At 38.8% G+C, this 19,452-nt stretch overlaps 1 protein-coding gene across 2 annotated transcripts in view; it reads left to right on the top strand.

Moving 5' to 3' along the window:
* The window catches only part of LOC124146403 (dynamin-1-like protein), a 95,931-nt gene that overhangs the window by 32,063 nt on the left and 44,416 nt on the right, over positions 1-19,452 (top strand). For both annotated transcript variants that reach the window (XM_048401507.1, XM_048401506.1), the window contains exons 9-11: positions 2,538-2,658; positions 13,487-13,633; positions 16,307-16,567. In XM_048401507.1, the coding sequence (XP_048257464.1) occupies positions 2,538-2,658; positions 13,487-13,633; positions 16,307-16,567 (529 nt within the window). The remainder of the gene's footprint in view (positions 1-2,537; positions 2,659-13,486; positions 13,634-16,306; positions 16,568-19,452) is intronic.

The following is a 19,452-nucleotide window of genomic DNA, read 5'->3' as shown; positions in this document are numbered from 1 at the left end:
TCAAGTGGGCTCATGTTGTGGCGCTTTGTCCTTCTGTTGTTAACTTTTGTATTTTCACATCTCCGCAGAAATGCCTGTGGAACTTTTTTTGAATGATTTTATGATGTCTCAAAACCAAATTGAAAATGTCATTTTTAGCCATTACTCGGCCATTTCTGCATGCATGTTTTATTATGATACATCATTATCATTGTTATACAGACAGTATGTTGTTTTCGGAATAACAGATCATACTATTTTTGGCATGTTTGGACAAATTGACTGGTGTGTCTGTTACCTTTTGGCTGGTCAAAGTCAAAACAGCTGTAGTTCCAGTCGTCAAGGCAAGGGCTAGTGATCTGCAGCACTTTGGGGGACTCTTCCTTGTGCAGGACTACTTAAAATGTACATCACCCTGTGACCCCCCAGAAACCCTTCACACTGACTTTTGCAGTTGAATGAAATGTGCACCTTTGACATGCTCTTAAATATCTTCTTTAATCTGCTTGACTGAGCAATAATGCATGCAGGATACCGGTACCTCTCATTAAGATATAAATTATGTGAATTTAATACCTGCCGTGGTGTTGGCTGGCAGGGATTACAACAACTTCAGATAAGAGTTAGTTCCCCATGGTTCGATTTACGCCAGGGATTAACTGTCTGACTTTGAGATTGTCAGCACACCTTTATTCATTTCTATTACATTGTTGACAAGTTGACAACTATCACAATACTATTGAAATGGTGTGGGTTACTATTGCCAATACAATTACAATTGTGAAAATGGCCCCAATAATCTCCCCTAACACTTACCTCTGTTTTCCTTGTGGTACTTCATTATCGTCATCTCTTTGAAACTTCAAGGCCTATGGAGCTGAAACTTTCACAAAATTCTAATCTGACTTTTTAACATGGCAGCCATTTTGAAAATGACAGAAAGACATTTGTCCTTTACTCAGGCATTTCTGCATGTATGATTGTGAAATTTGATATGCAGCAAATATGTGTTATGTGGAATACAGGGATAATTCTAGGGTTGGGCCTTGTGCTTTTAGCCCCTAAATTTGAAAAAATGCCCGCATTGTTTAGTACAATGGGGCTTGTTAACATGGTGCTGTATGGTCAAGTGTGGGTGTATTTCTGAAAATGTCCACATAAAGGGCCCATGTCAGAAAATTATCCTAGAGTGAACCCTGGGAATAAGACAATATGAATATAGGCAGGTTTTTACCTTCACATACTCATGTTTCTGAGTTTTCAACATCTGCTATGAAACTACAAGGCTGATGCAGAGATGTCCACCATTATGATTTTGGTGTAATATTTGCAATTTTGAGCCTTAATTTATGCGATTATGATTGTCATCCCCAATTGATAATTTTCTTCAGGAATTAATTGCATGCATAAAATATTGAGAGCTAATTATTAATTTCCCATTGACAGTGAGACTATGCTGCCCAATGACAGCCGTGCTTCTAAATTAACATGGTGTAAAAATATCTATTACTCAGTGATACAAGGTCTCTGATTGGTTGTTATGTTGAACACACACTCGATCATTTTATCCAGCAGTCTTTGTGGATGCAGACAGGGAACTAATTGCATGTACACAAGATGTGTGAGGAATTACCGGTATTCTCCACTACCATGATATGAAATACTGATGAATATGTATCACAATACATTTGGACAATACCAGTATATTGACAAAATGTGTTTTTCAATATCATGCATATCTTCAACTTGTTGGAAAGGTTTTTGTAAGCGACATCAATGGACAAATTCAATTGAAATTATGAAATTAACAACTGAAATTAACAGCTGAAACATGCATGAATGATCCCATCTATAGTGTCTCTAAGAAGTACACAGAATAATGGCCACCATTATTTCCTCATAATTTAGGGAGGCACGAGTGCTCAATCTCCTAAAGTGCTGCAATTCACTGTGTCCTGAGTTGCATCCCTTGGACACACAAAAAAACCTATGATTGTAGGTTCAAATCCCTGTTTGCTCCTATTATCCACTCACATTATTTGTTTTTTTCTTCTTTGAAACAGCTTCATGGATTCAGCTGAAATTGTGTGTGGATGTTGGTGGGTTTTTTGCTGTATGGGAGTTCATCTTTGATCCAGGCTTTAGAATTGAAATTTCAACATAGCAGTGATATTGTAAAGAAAATTAATATCATTTTAGAATCTTGTCCTCCAAACTTTAAAGGGTCAGAAGTCTGAAACTTGGTGGTTAAGTTTGTGACCATGTGTTATTCACAGTTTGTTCAAGGCATCTTGATCAGAAATCTGCTATTATACGTCATTTGTCTAAATGACAACTTTTCCCCAGGTTTCACTGGACCAAGGAATCTAAAATTGGTTCAAGAGGTTCAAATCCGATTTTTGATATGGCCACAACAGCCATTACTCAGACTTTTTTTGTTCAAATACAGACTGACACAGTTACTATCAACCGAGTTACTACATGTCAAGTTTCATGAAGAACTTTATGGTTGCGAAATTAGGTCTATGATATGACATTCCATGAATATCTTTTTTCAGTTGTGGAGGAGCCAGAATTTGTTACATATTTCATGAGACATTTGGCAGAACATTGGAATCGGTTGACCCACTTGGTGGTTTGTCAACTAGAGATGTACTGACAGCCATTAGAAATGCAACGGTGAGTAAACTGTAAAGTGTCAAACTGACTGATTGTAGTTTGTGTTAAGAATATAGTCCGAGGGAGTCTCTTTTTTAGGAATTGGACAGCTGTTGACAATGATTCATTGCTCACTTAGACTGAAAGTTGGAGAGATCTCATGTCATGGCTCATTGTCCACCCATCTTAAACTTTTTGATTTGCATGAATTCTGAAACTGCAAGACCTCAGGAGCTGAAACTTTGCTTGGATGATCCCAGCAATGGTGTCTCTGAACTCCTCACAGATTGCTTATGCCATTTAAGTTTTTAAGTGACATTTGTTTTGCCCATACTTACGAAGATTTTGGGTAGAATAGCAATAGTAGCAAACCATGCTTGTCTGTAAGAGGCGACTAACGGGATCAGGAGGTCAGTCTCACTGACTTGGTTGATGCATATCATCAAATCCCAATTGCATGGATCAATGATCATGATTGTCTGGTCCAGACTGGATTATTTACAGGCTGACTTCATATAGCTGGAATATTGCTGAGTGCAACGTTACACAACAAGCAAGCAAGCATTTTTGCCAATTACTTGTCCATTTTGCACATATCATTATGACATTAATGCAAGTACATGTATGTGGAATGCAGTATAGGATTCATTTTCTTGTGATCATATTTTCTATTTTAGACTCAGCTTGCAACCTTTGACATCCCCTTAACCCTGTAATCTAGTGCCCTTCATTTTTGTAATCTCTGAAGTTTTTTTGTTGTTTTGGCCTTTGATCCAAGGAATGTTTTCACATTTGCTCAAAGAATTTTTATCTGATTTTATACACTTATCCCCATTTCTCAATCATATCAGCATGTAATATTATAAAGTTTGATATTGTCATTATTATTTTGTATGACTATAATTAACACTTTTTTTGTTATGTATTGTGATATTTGTTTATTGACCATTCTGTACTGCTGCTGGATTAAACATCAGGTGGGCTATAGAAATACAAGGTTAAGATCAAGAGAAACACAAATCCCACTCAGAAGTTACCTGGTTACACTTTCCTTAATTGTTCACGTAAATGCTTTTTTCATCAACCTGAGGATGCTTGGATACACAGGGTTTATTCTTGAAAATAGTCTAAATCGCTCAGTATGTGGAAACGTCACTGATGTCACAGGCAGGGGTAATCTGCTGACAATCTAACTGTATGTTTGAAAATATCACTACTCATATGAAATAATGTTACAATGTGCCCCTGACAATAAATTAGACATACTATTAAATCTGTTTGACCATGATGTATGCTCCCATGACCAGGGGACAGTAGTCATTAAGACATGCCACATATAAGTTTCTCAGTATCTTTTATATGAGGTTTTCTTGATTACCCTTTGATGTTGCGCCGAATATAAGATATGATTAATGAAACTGATGGTATGCTGTTGAAGAAATAACCACCTGATATCATCATTTTGTGTTAGTATTCCATAAATAATAAATGTTTGTTTCTTTGGGATACAATGACATGCATCAACCAAGTCAGTGAGCCTGACCACCCGATCCCATTAGTCGCCTCTTGCGACAAGCATAGTCGCCTTTTACTGCAAGCATGGTTTGCTGAAGACCTATTCTACCCCAGATCTTCATGGGTCATAATAATAAATGAATAGATAGGTAAGATAATGATAGATATATACAATCATATTAATAATGTTGAGTACCAACCTTAAAGCCCCACCCTGACTATAAATAGCCCATAAGGTGGCGGTGTTTCAGTTTCGAACAATGGCTGACAATGTAAACACAACCAAGTGTTGGGAGAAGCTTTTTGAAAACCGTACGCAAACAAGATCACCATTGACTGTCAAACCTCGTATCAACTTGAAAGACAAACCCTGGATACCACAAATGACTCCATATCTAGATATCAGTCAATAAATTTTATGGAGTTATCATAAAAAATCGAATCGATCGTGTTTGGCATCTGTATCAATCACAGTGGGCGGAGCTTATTTACGGCTGCGCTATAAATAGCAAAGCACATGGTCATGTGTACATGTGACACATTCAATGCATTTGTGGTCAAATTGTTATTTGATGCATATATTTACGGATGAACAGCAGCACAACAACATTGTCAGTTAATGTAACAATAACCTTAATTAGCGACAAGATTAAACATTTATTTCGACAATAACGTAAATATTTGGGTATTTGTTTGATTACTTGCATTCCAGAGTTAGGCCTATCATATAAAACACAATAGCCAGATCACATTTTTAAAATGTTTATTAATAAACAGCTTTACAAATATAATTTTGACATATGCCAAATTTTAAACTTCAGAAGTTGCGCCAATATATCCTACTTTGACAACAATACATGAACATGTCACATGTATCAACATAACAATGCACAAAAACAACTGATACCAGCAGGATGGAAAGGCAACGAAATAGGACCAAATGCTCTGACCTACAATAGACCATTCTACATACATGTATTGTACTTGTACTTATGATAACGAAAAATCCAATGCACATGTTCCAAGACAAATTAAATCACTGATTTCCTTTTCTTTCACCATTTTTTCACACACCAAACCGAGTTTTATAATTAGATCCACATGTGTCCCATGTCTCCAAGAGCTTGGTCTATTCAGCTCAGGCCAGAAGTATTTGTAGCGCTGTTTCCGAATCGACAAATTTCTGCAACTTGGTGGGGTGCCATTCCCTAACCACGACTGTCTGTGCTGTGTCGCGCATGGTTGACAAAAACAGTGAGAGCAGGCATCTTCTCCTTCAACTGGCTTCACAATGAAATCTGGCTGACACTGAACCACAAATACCAAGAATCGGCAATGAATTTGTCAATGTTTCTGTTGTACTTGCAAGGGCGGGAAGAGAGGAACCATCTTGTTGATTCGAGTTGGCAGCCGGAATTATGTCATCTTCAATTGGAACTTTCTCCATGAGAAAGTCATCAATGTCATAATCGAAATGACCAAAGGCTCCCCTAATCATCTCTAACAACTATTCTGTCAAATTTAGCATCACACGAAAATGTTTGATGCTCATATTGAAGACAAGGTAACCTGCAAACTATTTGACAGTTGTCGTAAGCAGTAATCCAGTTTGGATGCGCGCTCGGGGCGTTGTTGCTAGGAGATCACGTGGTTGGAAAGGGGGCATGCAAAAAGTTTTAGAAAGTAATTAGAAGAAACCCACATTGGTTTCAACAAGTCGTGCCTTATCCCATTTGTAAAAGATATATATAAATAATGGCAATCTAAAAATAGCATGTACATCATTTTTTAATAATAAGATTAACGAAAACGAATCTTTACTATAAAATACATTTTTATTTGGTATTGCATCCCGGGGTCATAATCCTGATCACGTTGGTGTGTCGAAGGTCACCTTCATTCACAAGTTTGTTTACATAACATTGATGCCAGATTGTTTTTGTATTTCAACATTTGATGTATTATCAGTGGAAAAAATGGATTAGGTTGTGTGTTGGTTTTATTCCAGACAGATAGTTATTTTTCAGTTCTGTGTTTGCGATCAAAACACACCAAACTGCACCTTACTTCGCGGACAAAATTATTAATTATTATTGTTACAGGTTGTGTCGGTATGTTTCGCTCGTATTTCTGTAAGTGTATGCTGTATTTCAAGACAGATTTGGTTTGTCGATTGCTTAACGCCACACTCGTCAATATTCCAGCCATATGACGCCGTTATGGAAATAATCGAGTATGTACCAGACAGTCCAGTGATTGACATCATGAGAAACACACCTTGCTTCGCGGATAAAGATTTTGCAAATGCTCCCGCGTGCTGAGCTCACTGTGTAGTTCAGATTGTCATTTCGCTGTGAGGAGCTATTGTGACATACTATGTCGTACTAATCGTACTTTCACTATCATCGTCTACTAACGTTTCTGGAGGTATTCGTTTTTATGTGAGTGATGAAAATGAGAAATTGTCAGTCTATAAAAAGTTAGGTGCTGTTAAATTGACCATGGCTGAGAAAATTTCTAAAGTTTCTAATTCTTTGGTTTTCTGTGAAGTGTTTGTACAATATGAAAGATTTTGTACACATGCTAACTTGGGAGTTTGTTCTGAGGCATTCGTCAGTTCGCTTTATGCTCATCATTGAGACATTGTTAGTGATATGGCTAAGGAATCGTGTGATGAAGTGGCAAATGAGGCTGTGTGTATCACATTGTTGAAATCTATTGATCAGAAAGAAGATTATCGAGGCACTGACATTATAACAGATGCTCATCATGGGTGGGAAAAAATGCAGCTGAGAGAGACATCGTCGCTTTGAGTTGCGAGACCAGGAAATGTGTTTATGCTGCAGTAGTTACAAGAGAGGATGATCCGTGTAGCCAGCGACATGAAATGCATGGTATTCAAAAATTGTATGACCATCTTGATGAAAATAATGTTGAAATCAATGTTCACGCACATGACAGAAATGCTAGTGTGAACAAATATTTATCAGAACATCGTTTGGAAGTATGTAATGCAAATGATACTTGGCATGCCACAAAAGGAATCAGCAGGGATTTGAAATCTGTGTCACGGACCCGCGAAGTTTCACAGACTGATGTGGCACGAGGAACTTTCGGACAAGTGTGCCTCCGTCAAAACACATTGCTACTGGGCAATGAAAACGTGTGACGGAAGCGAAAAAAAAACTACTTTTGTCTCTTGACAATATTACTGACCATTACCAGGGTCTTCATGATCATTGTCATCCAGATTCCAGGTGCAGGCAAGACAAACATTATCTTCCGACGAAAACACTGTTGAAATAACCGAGTGCTGTTGATAATTTGAGAAATGCTATTCACAAACTCCAAATATATCGTTCACCACAGGATTACATTTGGTGCCGTGACACACATTATGTTGAATGTTTTAATAACATTGCTCTTATTTACCACGACAAACGTATTTCATTCTCGTCCAGAGAATACAAGCGCAGGACAAATTTGTGTGTGTTAGACTGGAATGAAAACATAGATCGTGGACATTCCACAGGGACATTTTATGAAGATGTGCGCCATCACTGAAGACGAAATAGCAGGAAGGTTTTGAAACCAAAGACGTACGCGTTTGTTGAGAAGTTGTGGAATAGTTTTATGAATATTTATTACCGTTAATGGTGAGTGAAACATTGCACAGTGTAACTTACGTCCTTGTTGGCACGTGGGTTGGTGTTTACATATCATGTTGCCTCGTCATCCGTTTACGTATTAACCAATGAAATGTGTGTGTTATCATGATGTCATATTGACCTGTCAGATCACTCGTATAAGCTCTGCCCATTAGAGTGTGGTACCGGTAGTTACTACCGCAGATGGGGTTTTAAGTATTTTTTCATGGGTTCTTGCCAATTAAATATGTTATTAGTCTGACAGGACTTTCCAGGTTTATTGCAGTATGTTCAGGTTTCACATCCCTAAAGGAACTTCTTGCAGTGATAAATCTGATTTTCTCAGAATGTACCCACTGTGTTGTGTACACAGCTTGGAGGATAACCAAAGCATTGTTAAGACATAGTTCTGAATTACTACGAATACTAAACCTCTTTTATCAGGAATCCCGTATTTTTGCTGTCATGACACGGTAAAAATCTTCACATTTTCTACAGAAGTCCTCTTTACTGTCAACTGTCCACAACTAGTTGAGATACTAATAGTATCTCCCCTCCTAAGCCTCTTGAGCATTGCTCAGCCAGAAAGTCCTAACTTCTTTACTGTCTTTGCTCTGTCAACATAGAAAAAATTTAGCACATTATTGATTATTTTGTGCACAATAACAAATAGTATATTCAGCTTACGTAGTTCACATAGTTTACCAGTAGACTAGTCCTGTGATTTGCTTTATAGTTGAAGAGGACCGCCTCCGTGGTCTAGTGGTAGAGCGTCCGCCCGGAGAGCGGAAGGTCCGGGGTTCGATCCCCGGCCGCGTCATACCAAAAGACGTTAAAAGATGGGACTTATTGTTACCCTGTCTGGCGCTCGGCATTAAGGGGTTAAAGCAAGGACTGGTCAGCTCGGAGTCAGTATACTGTGTCTGAGTGGGGTATTCATGTTAAACTGCGCCATGGTATCTCAGTGGGCTAGCACGATAAATGGGCATCAGTCCGGTCTAGTACAAGCAAGCACACACACACACACACACACACACACACACACACACACACACACACACACACACACACACACACACACACACACACACACACACACACACACACACACACACACACATGCATATCGCTATATAAGTGCAATAATCTTTGACGCGATGTTAAACCCAATTTCACCTCACCTCACCTATAGTTGAAGAGGACTAGTTTACCTTGGAATATAGTTGCTAGGGAGGTAAACATGGTTTTGTGAGTAAGATGGTAACTCCTTCTTCAGCTTGTCAGAAGTGTGGGTACTTCAAGATCGCCGGAGACCCTCACTAATGCCGGAAGTGCCGATATTCACTCGGCTCGGAGGAATGGAGATGTACCTAGTGTGTTTCTCTCTCTCAGGATGATTTTTTCAGGATTTCATGAGGGAAGCTGCCAGGAAGACTGTGGTGGCCCTGTCTATGCTTAATAGTCCATGAGAAGCACCTCACCAGGTCACTGGAGGATATCCTTAACCTTCCCCACTGCCTGTCCTTCCTTCCCAGGCAGAAGCTACACCTCTTCTACCTTTGAGTCTTTTTAAAAATTTATTCCAGAAGCAGTAAGGGAACATGAAGGCCATGATAGATGAGGGGTTGACTTGAGTAGGCAGAGTAGACGGCCATTTTGAAAGCTCCCTGGCTGGACAGCCACAGTTGGGTGGAGCAAGGACCATGGCTGACAGAGGAACACCAAAGGAGGTGACATCACCGCAGGCTTGGGTCGTGGATGGTCGGTGACTGTCATTCCCACGGATTGACGTCTAGGTTGTGGTTCACAATACTCTCTTCAGCTTCTTTTCTTCAATCCAGCTTCAGCTTGACATGTCCATGGGACTTTTGACAGGGTTGGACGCCACGGTTACCAATATGGCCAGAGTTACAGCTGTGACACCATGATTAAGTCAGATTTGGATCCACACGGTCAGGTGGAAGATGGGAGACTGGATTGCACAGTGGTGGTGCACAGTGGTGCACAGTGTGGCCACCACCTGTGGGGATGGTCCTTCTTACCAGATCAGAAGGGGGTAGGACATTTAGATGACTTGTATGTTGTGGACAGATTTGCTGCCATCATTTGACTTCAACACTTCAACTCCCACTAACTCCAAGATATGGATTCACCCAACTGACATGCCACGGACATTAGGGCCTACATCGACTGGTTTGTGGTGGGATTCTGACACTGGGATACAAGGAGGGACTCCAGTTTCCATCCATACAGTCCAGGTTGGATCGATGCACAGACTCAGGCAGGAGCAGTTACTCACCAACCAAATGTTAATGTCCACTCAATTCAAATGGCAGCACAATCTCATTAAAATCAGACCTTAGTTCTCGCTACCGCTAAACAAAGATCTGAAGACATCCCATTAGGGTCACGTCAGAACGACCTTTGATCCGACCAATTGGAGAGTCGCTTACCAGATCATGAAAGTGACAGTCGGAATGTGATTTCAAATCATACAACCTCGAAAACTTTAACACGGGGTATTCCGAAAGATAGTTACGGGTTTAACGACTGAATCCATACAATCTAGACCATCTATTAGCCATTCCAGAATGTTCTTTTGTTTAGGTTTCAAATTTGTAATCGAGAATTTGTCAAAATATTTGCAGTGAAGTGCATATAACTTTATTGTTAATATTTCTAGAGGCATGAGATTTTCTGTTTTAAAAGTTGCACTGCATATGGCATGTATACTACTGACAAAAAATGAGTGAACTAATTAATTGAATGTAGCTATCGTTGAGGTGTACATTAACAATACCGTTGCTTTGCATCTGAATGCAACATCTATTTACAATGAAATTTCACATCATTCATGAACAGCATGTGATGCACAAAAGCCAAAGTGTGTGCGACTATAGGGAAACTCACAATCACTAATGCAATTGTGCAAAGCACATGCTAAAAAATGTCTCTGAGACTGTATCCCCATGAGCAGACAAAATGGCGAATTGTGGGTACGACAGAGTGGGGACGTCAATACCCCAAAGTACCTAAATGTTTGGTTCGTCAAACTGTGTTTTTTCTTCCACCTGTGCATGGCAGGCCTAAACAAACTACACCTTGACAAGATGGTTTCATTTCATTAATTGCACTCTGCGATTGATTCCATTCTGCTCCTGTTGTCAATAGAGAGTTCTGTACAAAGACCGGAATGTGAATTTCAGTAGCTAGCTTTAAAAAAATGAGCTCCATCCAGCCTGCCTGAAAGCAAGGCATCCTGTGAAGGGTGTGACCATAAGCTTACCATAAGCGGCAAAGACTAAGGTGAGGTAGGCAACACCAGGGACAGGGTGTGTGCCAATGGCGTTACACCATGTTTGCAGACGAATCAAGATTTTGCTTGTCTGAAACGTGCAGGAGAAGTGGAATGGTGCCATTCCATGGATTGACATTTTGATTGGGATCATAGTGGTAGACCTATGTTTCATCACCCGTTACTAATCTCTTTTTGAAATTGACGAAATCCTCCTCAATTAACTCTAAATTTTATCTGGCAATGTCGGTTCTTTTTTCCTTAAGATCAGAATTTAGAAACTGTGGCACCCAATGAGCAGATATCTTATTCATCTGTAAATGTTCATGAATAATGGTTTCAATGGATCCATTGCTTAGGCCTGTGTCATTGTTCTCCCAGCCTTAAACATAGCTGCGTAACGTATAACAGTGGAATAGCTAGGGCACTTATCCCCATCCACTTGTGACATATTATAACCAGGGTATTTTGGAAAAAGGTTTTTTTAGTATTTACTTAAAATGAAGTTTACTAAATTAAGCTTTTGGGTAAAAATATGGATGCATATGAGAGAAGTGACAGTACAGGGTGAGGGCATAACCCCCAGGGCAAATGATTATGGATATTGCTTCTCTTGAGTGATAGGGATAACTTTTCGTTGGTATGAGGAAATTGGTAGAATACGGTCTTGCAATAAAGATGTCAGAAGAGGGACAGATGGATAGAACAGGATTGTTAGATTAGTGGTGATCAAGTATTTCTGAATACTACTGCTTCATTGGAATGTCTAAATAACAGGATTGGGTATCTTTTTGGTGCCTTCCAGTCTGGCAGAGGTAGTTGAGGGTATTTGATTTGGTTATATGAGTATGTCCAAGTTGACCAATGACCCTAAAGAGGTAATCAAAGTGGTTAGTCAAGAAAAGCTTGATGGTAAAACTAATAACTATGGAAATTGGGGAATGACCATCATGACTCATTTCTCATGATGTCAAATGTGATTTTGGAGGGAGGAGCTAAAATTATCATCGATAGTATTTTGTTAGTTGTCCGAGAGTGGTGCGGGGAGTCGGGAGCATACAGCTGAACAGAACAGTTCTCTGTAGGTTTTGGGATCCCGAGTCAGAAATGAACCCGAGTTAAACGTTCAACAGAAAAACCATCAGGCTTTTCAAAGCATCATCTAGGTATGTGTTGTATTTATATCAGGCAACAACGAGAACATATCTGAGGACCATGTGTGCATATTTATGATTAATTCTATCATAAAAAAAATGGACTGGAGCAAACCATCTGACTTGTGATTTTGAGAGAGCTACATCATCCCTAGAACTAAGGAGTAGTTGATAAGGACAAGTGACCATAGGTAGAAGGGCAAAGTACCCGGAACCTAAGGTTACATAATGGTCATTAAATTCTTGGGGAGTACTTTTTTCTAAAGTAAAAAACTTGACTGCTCAGTGCTCGTTCTTTTCCATTTCTGTGTCCATTTGGACCCTTATTAAATTCAACTGGCTGTCACTAATATACAAACAGCCTCTACAAACGAAATACACTTGCAATTAACTATTCAAACAATGTACCACATTGTCTTATTCATTTTGTTATGGCCCATAGCTGAAAGTTAGTCAGGCTTAGAACATTTTGACCAGCCATCATTTTCTCATTTTCTCCTTCTCTTATATATTCTCTCCAAATGAACTGTCTTATTAATGTAGTTAGAAGTATAGGACTTTCTGTTTTGAAGTTGTCTTGCATTAGACACATGTTTTCCCAACCAGAAGTGATGTCATTAAAATGGAATTGCACATAACTTTGTTATTATAATAATAATAATAAAAATAATAATAATAATAATAATAAGTGCATTTATAATGCGCCAGATCCCATTCACCAAGTGGATGCTCATAGCGCTACACTATTATTACCCCGGTCAGTGGATCAGTATGCACTCGATTTTCAATCTCCCTGGGGAGTATACAACCCAGGTAATGTAACTGGAGGCTTGGGACTTACTGTTTCAAAATTATACTGCATGGGCATGTGTGAGCATGGATAGGTCAACAATCACTTGATCTGGTCAAGTCAAAATAGTTCATGATGGGGGCATTCTGAAAATGTGGGGATGCTAACAACTTTCTTGTACCTGCCGCTATTCCCATGAATTCATACAATGCCATTATTTATTGGTCACAAGTGAGCAAGGAGGATGCACACGGCGTCTGTCAGCTATACCCAGCAAGCATGGATTATCTTGTTTCTTCTATGTTCTGTGCTGTTAAGGATAAACATATTTTTACATAAACTTAAATCAGGTTTATGAACCTGTGTACAGCAATATATTTTAGGGATAAATATATCAATTTATTGTTTGAAGTTGAAATTTCAGTTGAGCTCACCATGAATCTTGCAGGGTCCTCGTCCAGCATTGTTTGTCCCTGAGATCTCCTTCGAGCTACTTGTGAAGCGACAGATACGTCGGCTTGAGGAACCAAGTCTGAGATGTGTGGAGTTGGTACATGAAGAGATGCAGAGAATGATCCAGCATTGTGGCACTCAGGTTATATTGTGGACTGGGAATAGTTCAATTATTTTAAGTTCAATTTTTGCTCACCTCATTGAAAGTCAAGTGAGCTTATGTATGCCTGGCACCCAGCGTTATCTGCCTAAAACATCTTCTCAGAAACCACTGAACTAATAACACTGAAGATGTCACCCCAATTTGTTCAAGAGGTTCAGATCTTCTTTTCAATATGGCCACCACAGCATCCATATGTTTTCTAGCATTATTAAATTTGGTATATGTGTGTTTAGTCATGGGGCTCAACACTTATGGTTTTTTGGTTTTATTTTATACCTCAGTGTCAAAAACTGAGTTTTCAGAGGTTGAGAAAAGTGGTATTTTCATTCCAGTGAACAAAGCACTTTGACAGAACTATTTTCATACAAGAGTTACCTCCCCACAAATTGTCTCCCTTTATCCTAAATGTCAAGCCCATACACAAACTGTTGACTTCCTTTTCACGCTAGTTCCAAATTGTTCATGACAACAATAATGATAGATTGTCTTTTATGGAGTTCATATCGCTTCTTGCCATTTGTTATTCTCTTGAAAATATTTTGTTATAAACTAAAATTTCTCATTTAACAGATCTATTCAGACTGTTTGTTTTGCCAAGCGCCATTTTTTGTTACTTGACCAGCGTGTATTCTCGTAGATTTCAAGAATATTAAGAATATATTTAAGCTGATTATGTATATATAATCATATCCAAATATATGAAAATGTATGAATTTCCTTGACCTTGAATATAATTTCTGTCGTCTAGTTGCAGAGCATCCGCCTGTAGAGCGGAAGGTCTGGGGTTCGTTCCCCGGCCATGTCATACCAAAAGACGTTAAAAGATGGTACTAAGGCTAAAAAAAATATATTCTTGGTTCTCAGGCACCGCCGCATCATCATAAAGTCCGCCGCACGTTTCCTTTTTATTTCCATTTTCAACAACAAAAGAATCCTTAAATGTTCTGCGTCTCGAACACACGACCTCAACTGTGAAATGCTACAATACTTACAAACAATACGATCCAATATAACGTTCAGTAACTTCCTTTTTCATGCGCACTGCTTTATGTGTGTTACGGTCATGGCGGTAATAGGAGTTTGTATGCTTCCTTTGCTGTTTGCAAATTTGGTCAATGAAAACATTATATTTGTGATGCATCACTAGACATGATGTGTGTGTGTGTGTGTGTGTGAGAGAGAGAGAGAGAGAAAGAGAAATAAAATAATAACCATAAGCGTAGCACTTTGGTTCAGCTGATTGCCATTGCTGGAAATGTTTTCGAATGGAAGAATTTGACCAATCACCTGTCCATGCACTTGCGATTGCAAGAAATTCATGTTGATATATAATAGTCAAACTACAACAAGTATGACTTTCAGCATTCAATGTATGGCATTTATGATATACATATATCCATTCTCTATCAACTAAAGTTTGTTTCAAGGCGCCAATAGCGGTAATATGACCTTGGTTTTCGATCTTCCGATCACTTCACATATGATTTTGCCGAAATGAATTGAAACAATATTGAATGAAATGTTGAATAAAATTAATAAAATAGATTACCAACATAAGTTCAAATATATTATGAACTCTTTCTACAACCAGACAGTAAAATTACCTGATTAATTTGAGAATTTCAGTACGGATTTGTTGACATGGCATTTCTGGTGTTCTGTGCCCACAGTAATATTTTTGTGTTGCGGAAAGAAACCCCATAAAATACTCAACCCTGTGTATAAGACGACCCCACCCACCAACCACCCACCACACACACATCTTGAAAGCCTCCTAATTCTAGTTATGAAAAACTCTCCTTACACACAGGGATATACGGATTTGGATTCTTACTAGTGTGTACACAACCAAAAAAAAGGCCCGCCCGCCCGCCCGATATTTTCAAAAGCTATTGCCTGAGAACCAATTTATCTTATTGTTACCCTGTCTGACGCTCGGCATTAGGGGGTTAAAACAAGGACTGGTCCGCTCGGAGTCAGTAAACTGTGTCTGAGTGGGGTATTCATGTTAAATTGCGACATGGTGTCTCAATTAACTAGCACTATAAATTGGCATCAGTCCGGACAAATACAAGCACACACACACACACTCACACTCACTCACAAACACACACACACACATCACTAATAATCTTAATCAGTAATCTTGGATGTGACGTTAAACCCAATTTCACCTCACCTCACCTTACGTAACCTACTTTTTTATGAATTTTTTAAGATTTTACAAACACGGAACTAATATTTTAGTCGCAATTACAAGGGGTAGTGAAACGTCCCTGCGTGTTAGGTTGAGATAATTTACGTTTCAAGGTTTTACATTTGTGATGAAATAATAACCAAAAGTATATAAGAAATAGGATATTCCATATGTCTCGTGAAATATCATGTTTCTCTCATCTTGTGATGGAAGCAAGATTACATTTTCCCCTCTTTCACTCAATGAGAGAAACATGATATTTCAATCGACGCATGAAATATCCTCTATATATCTTAACCTGTCCAATTGTATTTTAAGTGTCTGCTCTCTTGATATTTTGAACTGTTGACTATGTATCCAGATAAGATACAGTGCCCTATTTTTATGTTTTGACCATTATCCCTTAACCGGGGCTGTCTTTGTGTGGGTGTGTTATTTAGATATTTTTTTTACAGCAAGAAATGTTGCGGTTTCCTAAACTACATGAAAGAATTATTGATGTTGTAACAAACTTACTGAGAAGACGACTTCCCACAACAAATGCAATGGTTGAGAATTTAGTGGCAATAGAACTGGCCTACATCAACACAAAACATCCTGACTTTTCTGAGGCCCACTTCGTGCATAGGTCTGTGTATGACACAGAGTCTTCCAACCACCCGACCCGGGCACTGACAAAAGACATGGTGGCCAAACACACCGAGGAGAAGGACAAGGTAGGAGTGCATGTCCCTCAGTTCTCTGTGTGGGTAGGGTTATGCTTGCAGTAGTCGAAATGAAATAAGTTATGTTTCAACAGTATTGGATGTTCATGGTTTGAGTAAGATAATCTCCATCATCACAATGGAAGAAGATGTGTGCATGCTTGAATTCTTATGTTTTCAGCTCCCCTGAACTTATTGTGCAAGTGATCTAATGTCATGTCCTGTCATGCTGTCTGTCCATGCATCATAATCTTCTAGACAGTGAAGATTCAGGGTAGAATAGGTCTTCAGCAGCCCATGTTTGTCGTAAGAGGCGACTAACAGGATTGGGTGGTCAGGCTCGCTGACTTGGTTGATGCATGTCATTGTATCCCAATAGCGTGGATTGATGCTCATGATGAGAACAAACAGGTATAACAAACTTGTCAATATAGATATGAAATTTGATGTAATATATTACTAGACATGATGATTTACCATTCAAATTGTATTTCCTGCTCACCAAGGCATTGTTTTATTTGCTGAAATTAAGATTACCGTGTGTATTTTGTTATATACATAGCAATCAGCTGTACACACTTTTTCTCTAAATCTACCAGTGATTTAGTTAAAACGTACCCAATGATACAACTTCAAAGAATTTTGATGCAATTGTTAGAAGAAATTGTGTCTGTGTTAGCGCCATATTGAAGGGCGCAAAAGCGAGGGACACTGTAATAAAAACTAAATACATATCGCTCATATCATAAATAGACGACATACTTAGCAACTGTCTGTTAATGAAATAAAAGGACATACGTTTGTCACGTCGAAACTAGGGAGATAATTAAAAAGAATTGTTCTTGTTGTAAGAGACGCTCAGATGTCAATGCGATAGTGAACAGCTGATGAATGATTTTATGAGGGAAATGGCCGGAATTTTAAGTTTTTGATGAGGGATGGTTGGGTTAACAACTAAAAAACATTATTTAATTCACAAACATGTCAAAGAAATAATTCTCAAAAACAATAGGACTGTAAAAAAAGAGAGAAAACAAACCACAAGACACATTGTTGAGCGAGGTTTGAATGGGCGGAAATGAACAGCAATGGCAATGCTGTTTGCCATAAATGATGACTGAGAACATAAAACGTTATGAAATTTAACAGGGCCAGTGAAAATATTGCAGAACAAGTACAAAATATTATCTACTTGCCCTGCGGAACAAGTTGGGTTTAAGAAAAAAAAATTGATATCCGGTACATTTTTTAACCCAAATGGTTTGACGTTGTATTGATAAAGTACATATGGTGTAGTAAAAGGAGAAATATTTTTTGCATTCCTCTTAGCTGGATCTGGTAATACCCCTACAAAAGGTTAAACCTACTCACAAACTTTGCTCGACCAATTTTGACAATACAGTCATCAATTCTTGGCTTGGAGAACAAATCAGTTTTTGATAATATAATAAGGCTTGGGTACCAGGATGCAAATTCGGGTTAGAATTGATCTTCAGCAACCCATGCTTGTCTAAAGAGGTGACTCACGGGAGCAAACTGAAGGAACTTGGGTTCAAACAAAGGGTTGTAAAGAAAACAATTGTGGTTGTTATCTGAAACAAGAACACAGAAGTTTAGTGGTAAAAAGACAGGAAGTATTGTCTTGTCCAGACTCGATTATTTACAGATGGCCGTCATATAGCTGGAATATTGCTGAGTGTGGTGTTAAACAACAACAAACAAACAAACAAACAAAACAGGATGCATGGTGAACCCGCTGTGCCCAAGTTGCGTAAAGGGGTTTTCAAGATCACTCCATGGAAGTGATTCTCGCACAAAAAACATGAGTAAATCTTCAGAAGGGATTGAAGCATGTCAGCACCAGCCCTTGTGTACATCTCACGGTTACAAGACGAATACAGACTAGCCTAATGTTAATTCGCCATATCACTGAGAACGACACCAACACATGCTCATCTCGTCGCCATTTATTCGTACTCTAAAAAAACATACTTCCGGTACGCCGGAAGTTATACAAAAGTCGCAATGTGGAGCCTTAACACTCCTATAAAATTCTCTTATTTATTTTTTTATTAAAGATCTGTTTTAAAATATAAAAATATCTAAAAGCAAAAACATATTTTTGTTATTTTTGGTGAAAGTCAATCAAAGATAAAAACACTGTCATCATCACAGAGTCACTGAAAATCCGAAAGTTTTCCTGTCAGAACTGTCATGCATCATCACCATGATTACAGAGTCACTGAAAACCAGAAAGTTTTCCTGATGACAAAACAGTCATTAGTTGGTGTGCAGATGCTCCTCTCTTTGTCAAACAGTTTGCCAACTGATATTCACCTGGACACCAACACACTTTCAGCACTTCTCCATTGTCAAGCAACTGTCTTATGGCAGCTAGATCAATCCGCAGTCTTTTATCATCCACCATTTTTGTTGAATGTATGGCATCGACAACGCTGCGGTTGTCCCCCTATGCCTCCATGTGCACTTTAACGCCGATCACATCAGCCAAAACCCCCCTGAGATACACTCCTTCTTCCAACCCCTCCTGAAGACTAAGAGCCTCTGCAGCCAATGTGGAACGAACCACTCTCTTAATCTTGCCAGAATGTCATGACAAAACACAACAATTGCTATCATCAGCAAGAAATATCACATGTGCACCCACGCTGCCAATGCCATCACTCAGATTTGCATGAGCAGCATCTGAAAACACAATAATCCTCCATTTCAATTGATCATCCAGCCTAGGAAAATACACTTTTGTTGAAACAGACTTCAATTTTTTCAAGGCTTTTGTAGCTCTTATAAGATCACACACAGTGCCTGCTTTGAATTTCATACTAAGATCCATCATCTCAAAGGCTAAATCAGGCCTCGAACCTTGAACTGCCCAG

This window comes from Haliotis rufescens, unplaced genomic scaffold (assembly GCF_023055435.1).
Source record: "Haliotis rufescens isolate VD_foot unplaced genomic scaffold, xgHalRufe1.0.p SCAF_22, whole genome shotgun sequence".
NCBI lineage: Eukaryota > Metazoa > Mollusca > Gastropoda > Lepetellida > Haliotidae > Haliotis > Haliotis rufescens.
The sequence above is the reverse complement of the archived record's forward strand: the minus strand, read 5'-3'. Positions and strand labels throughout refer to the sequence as shown.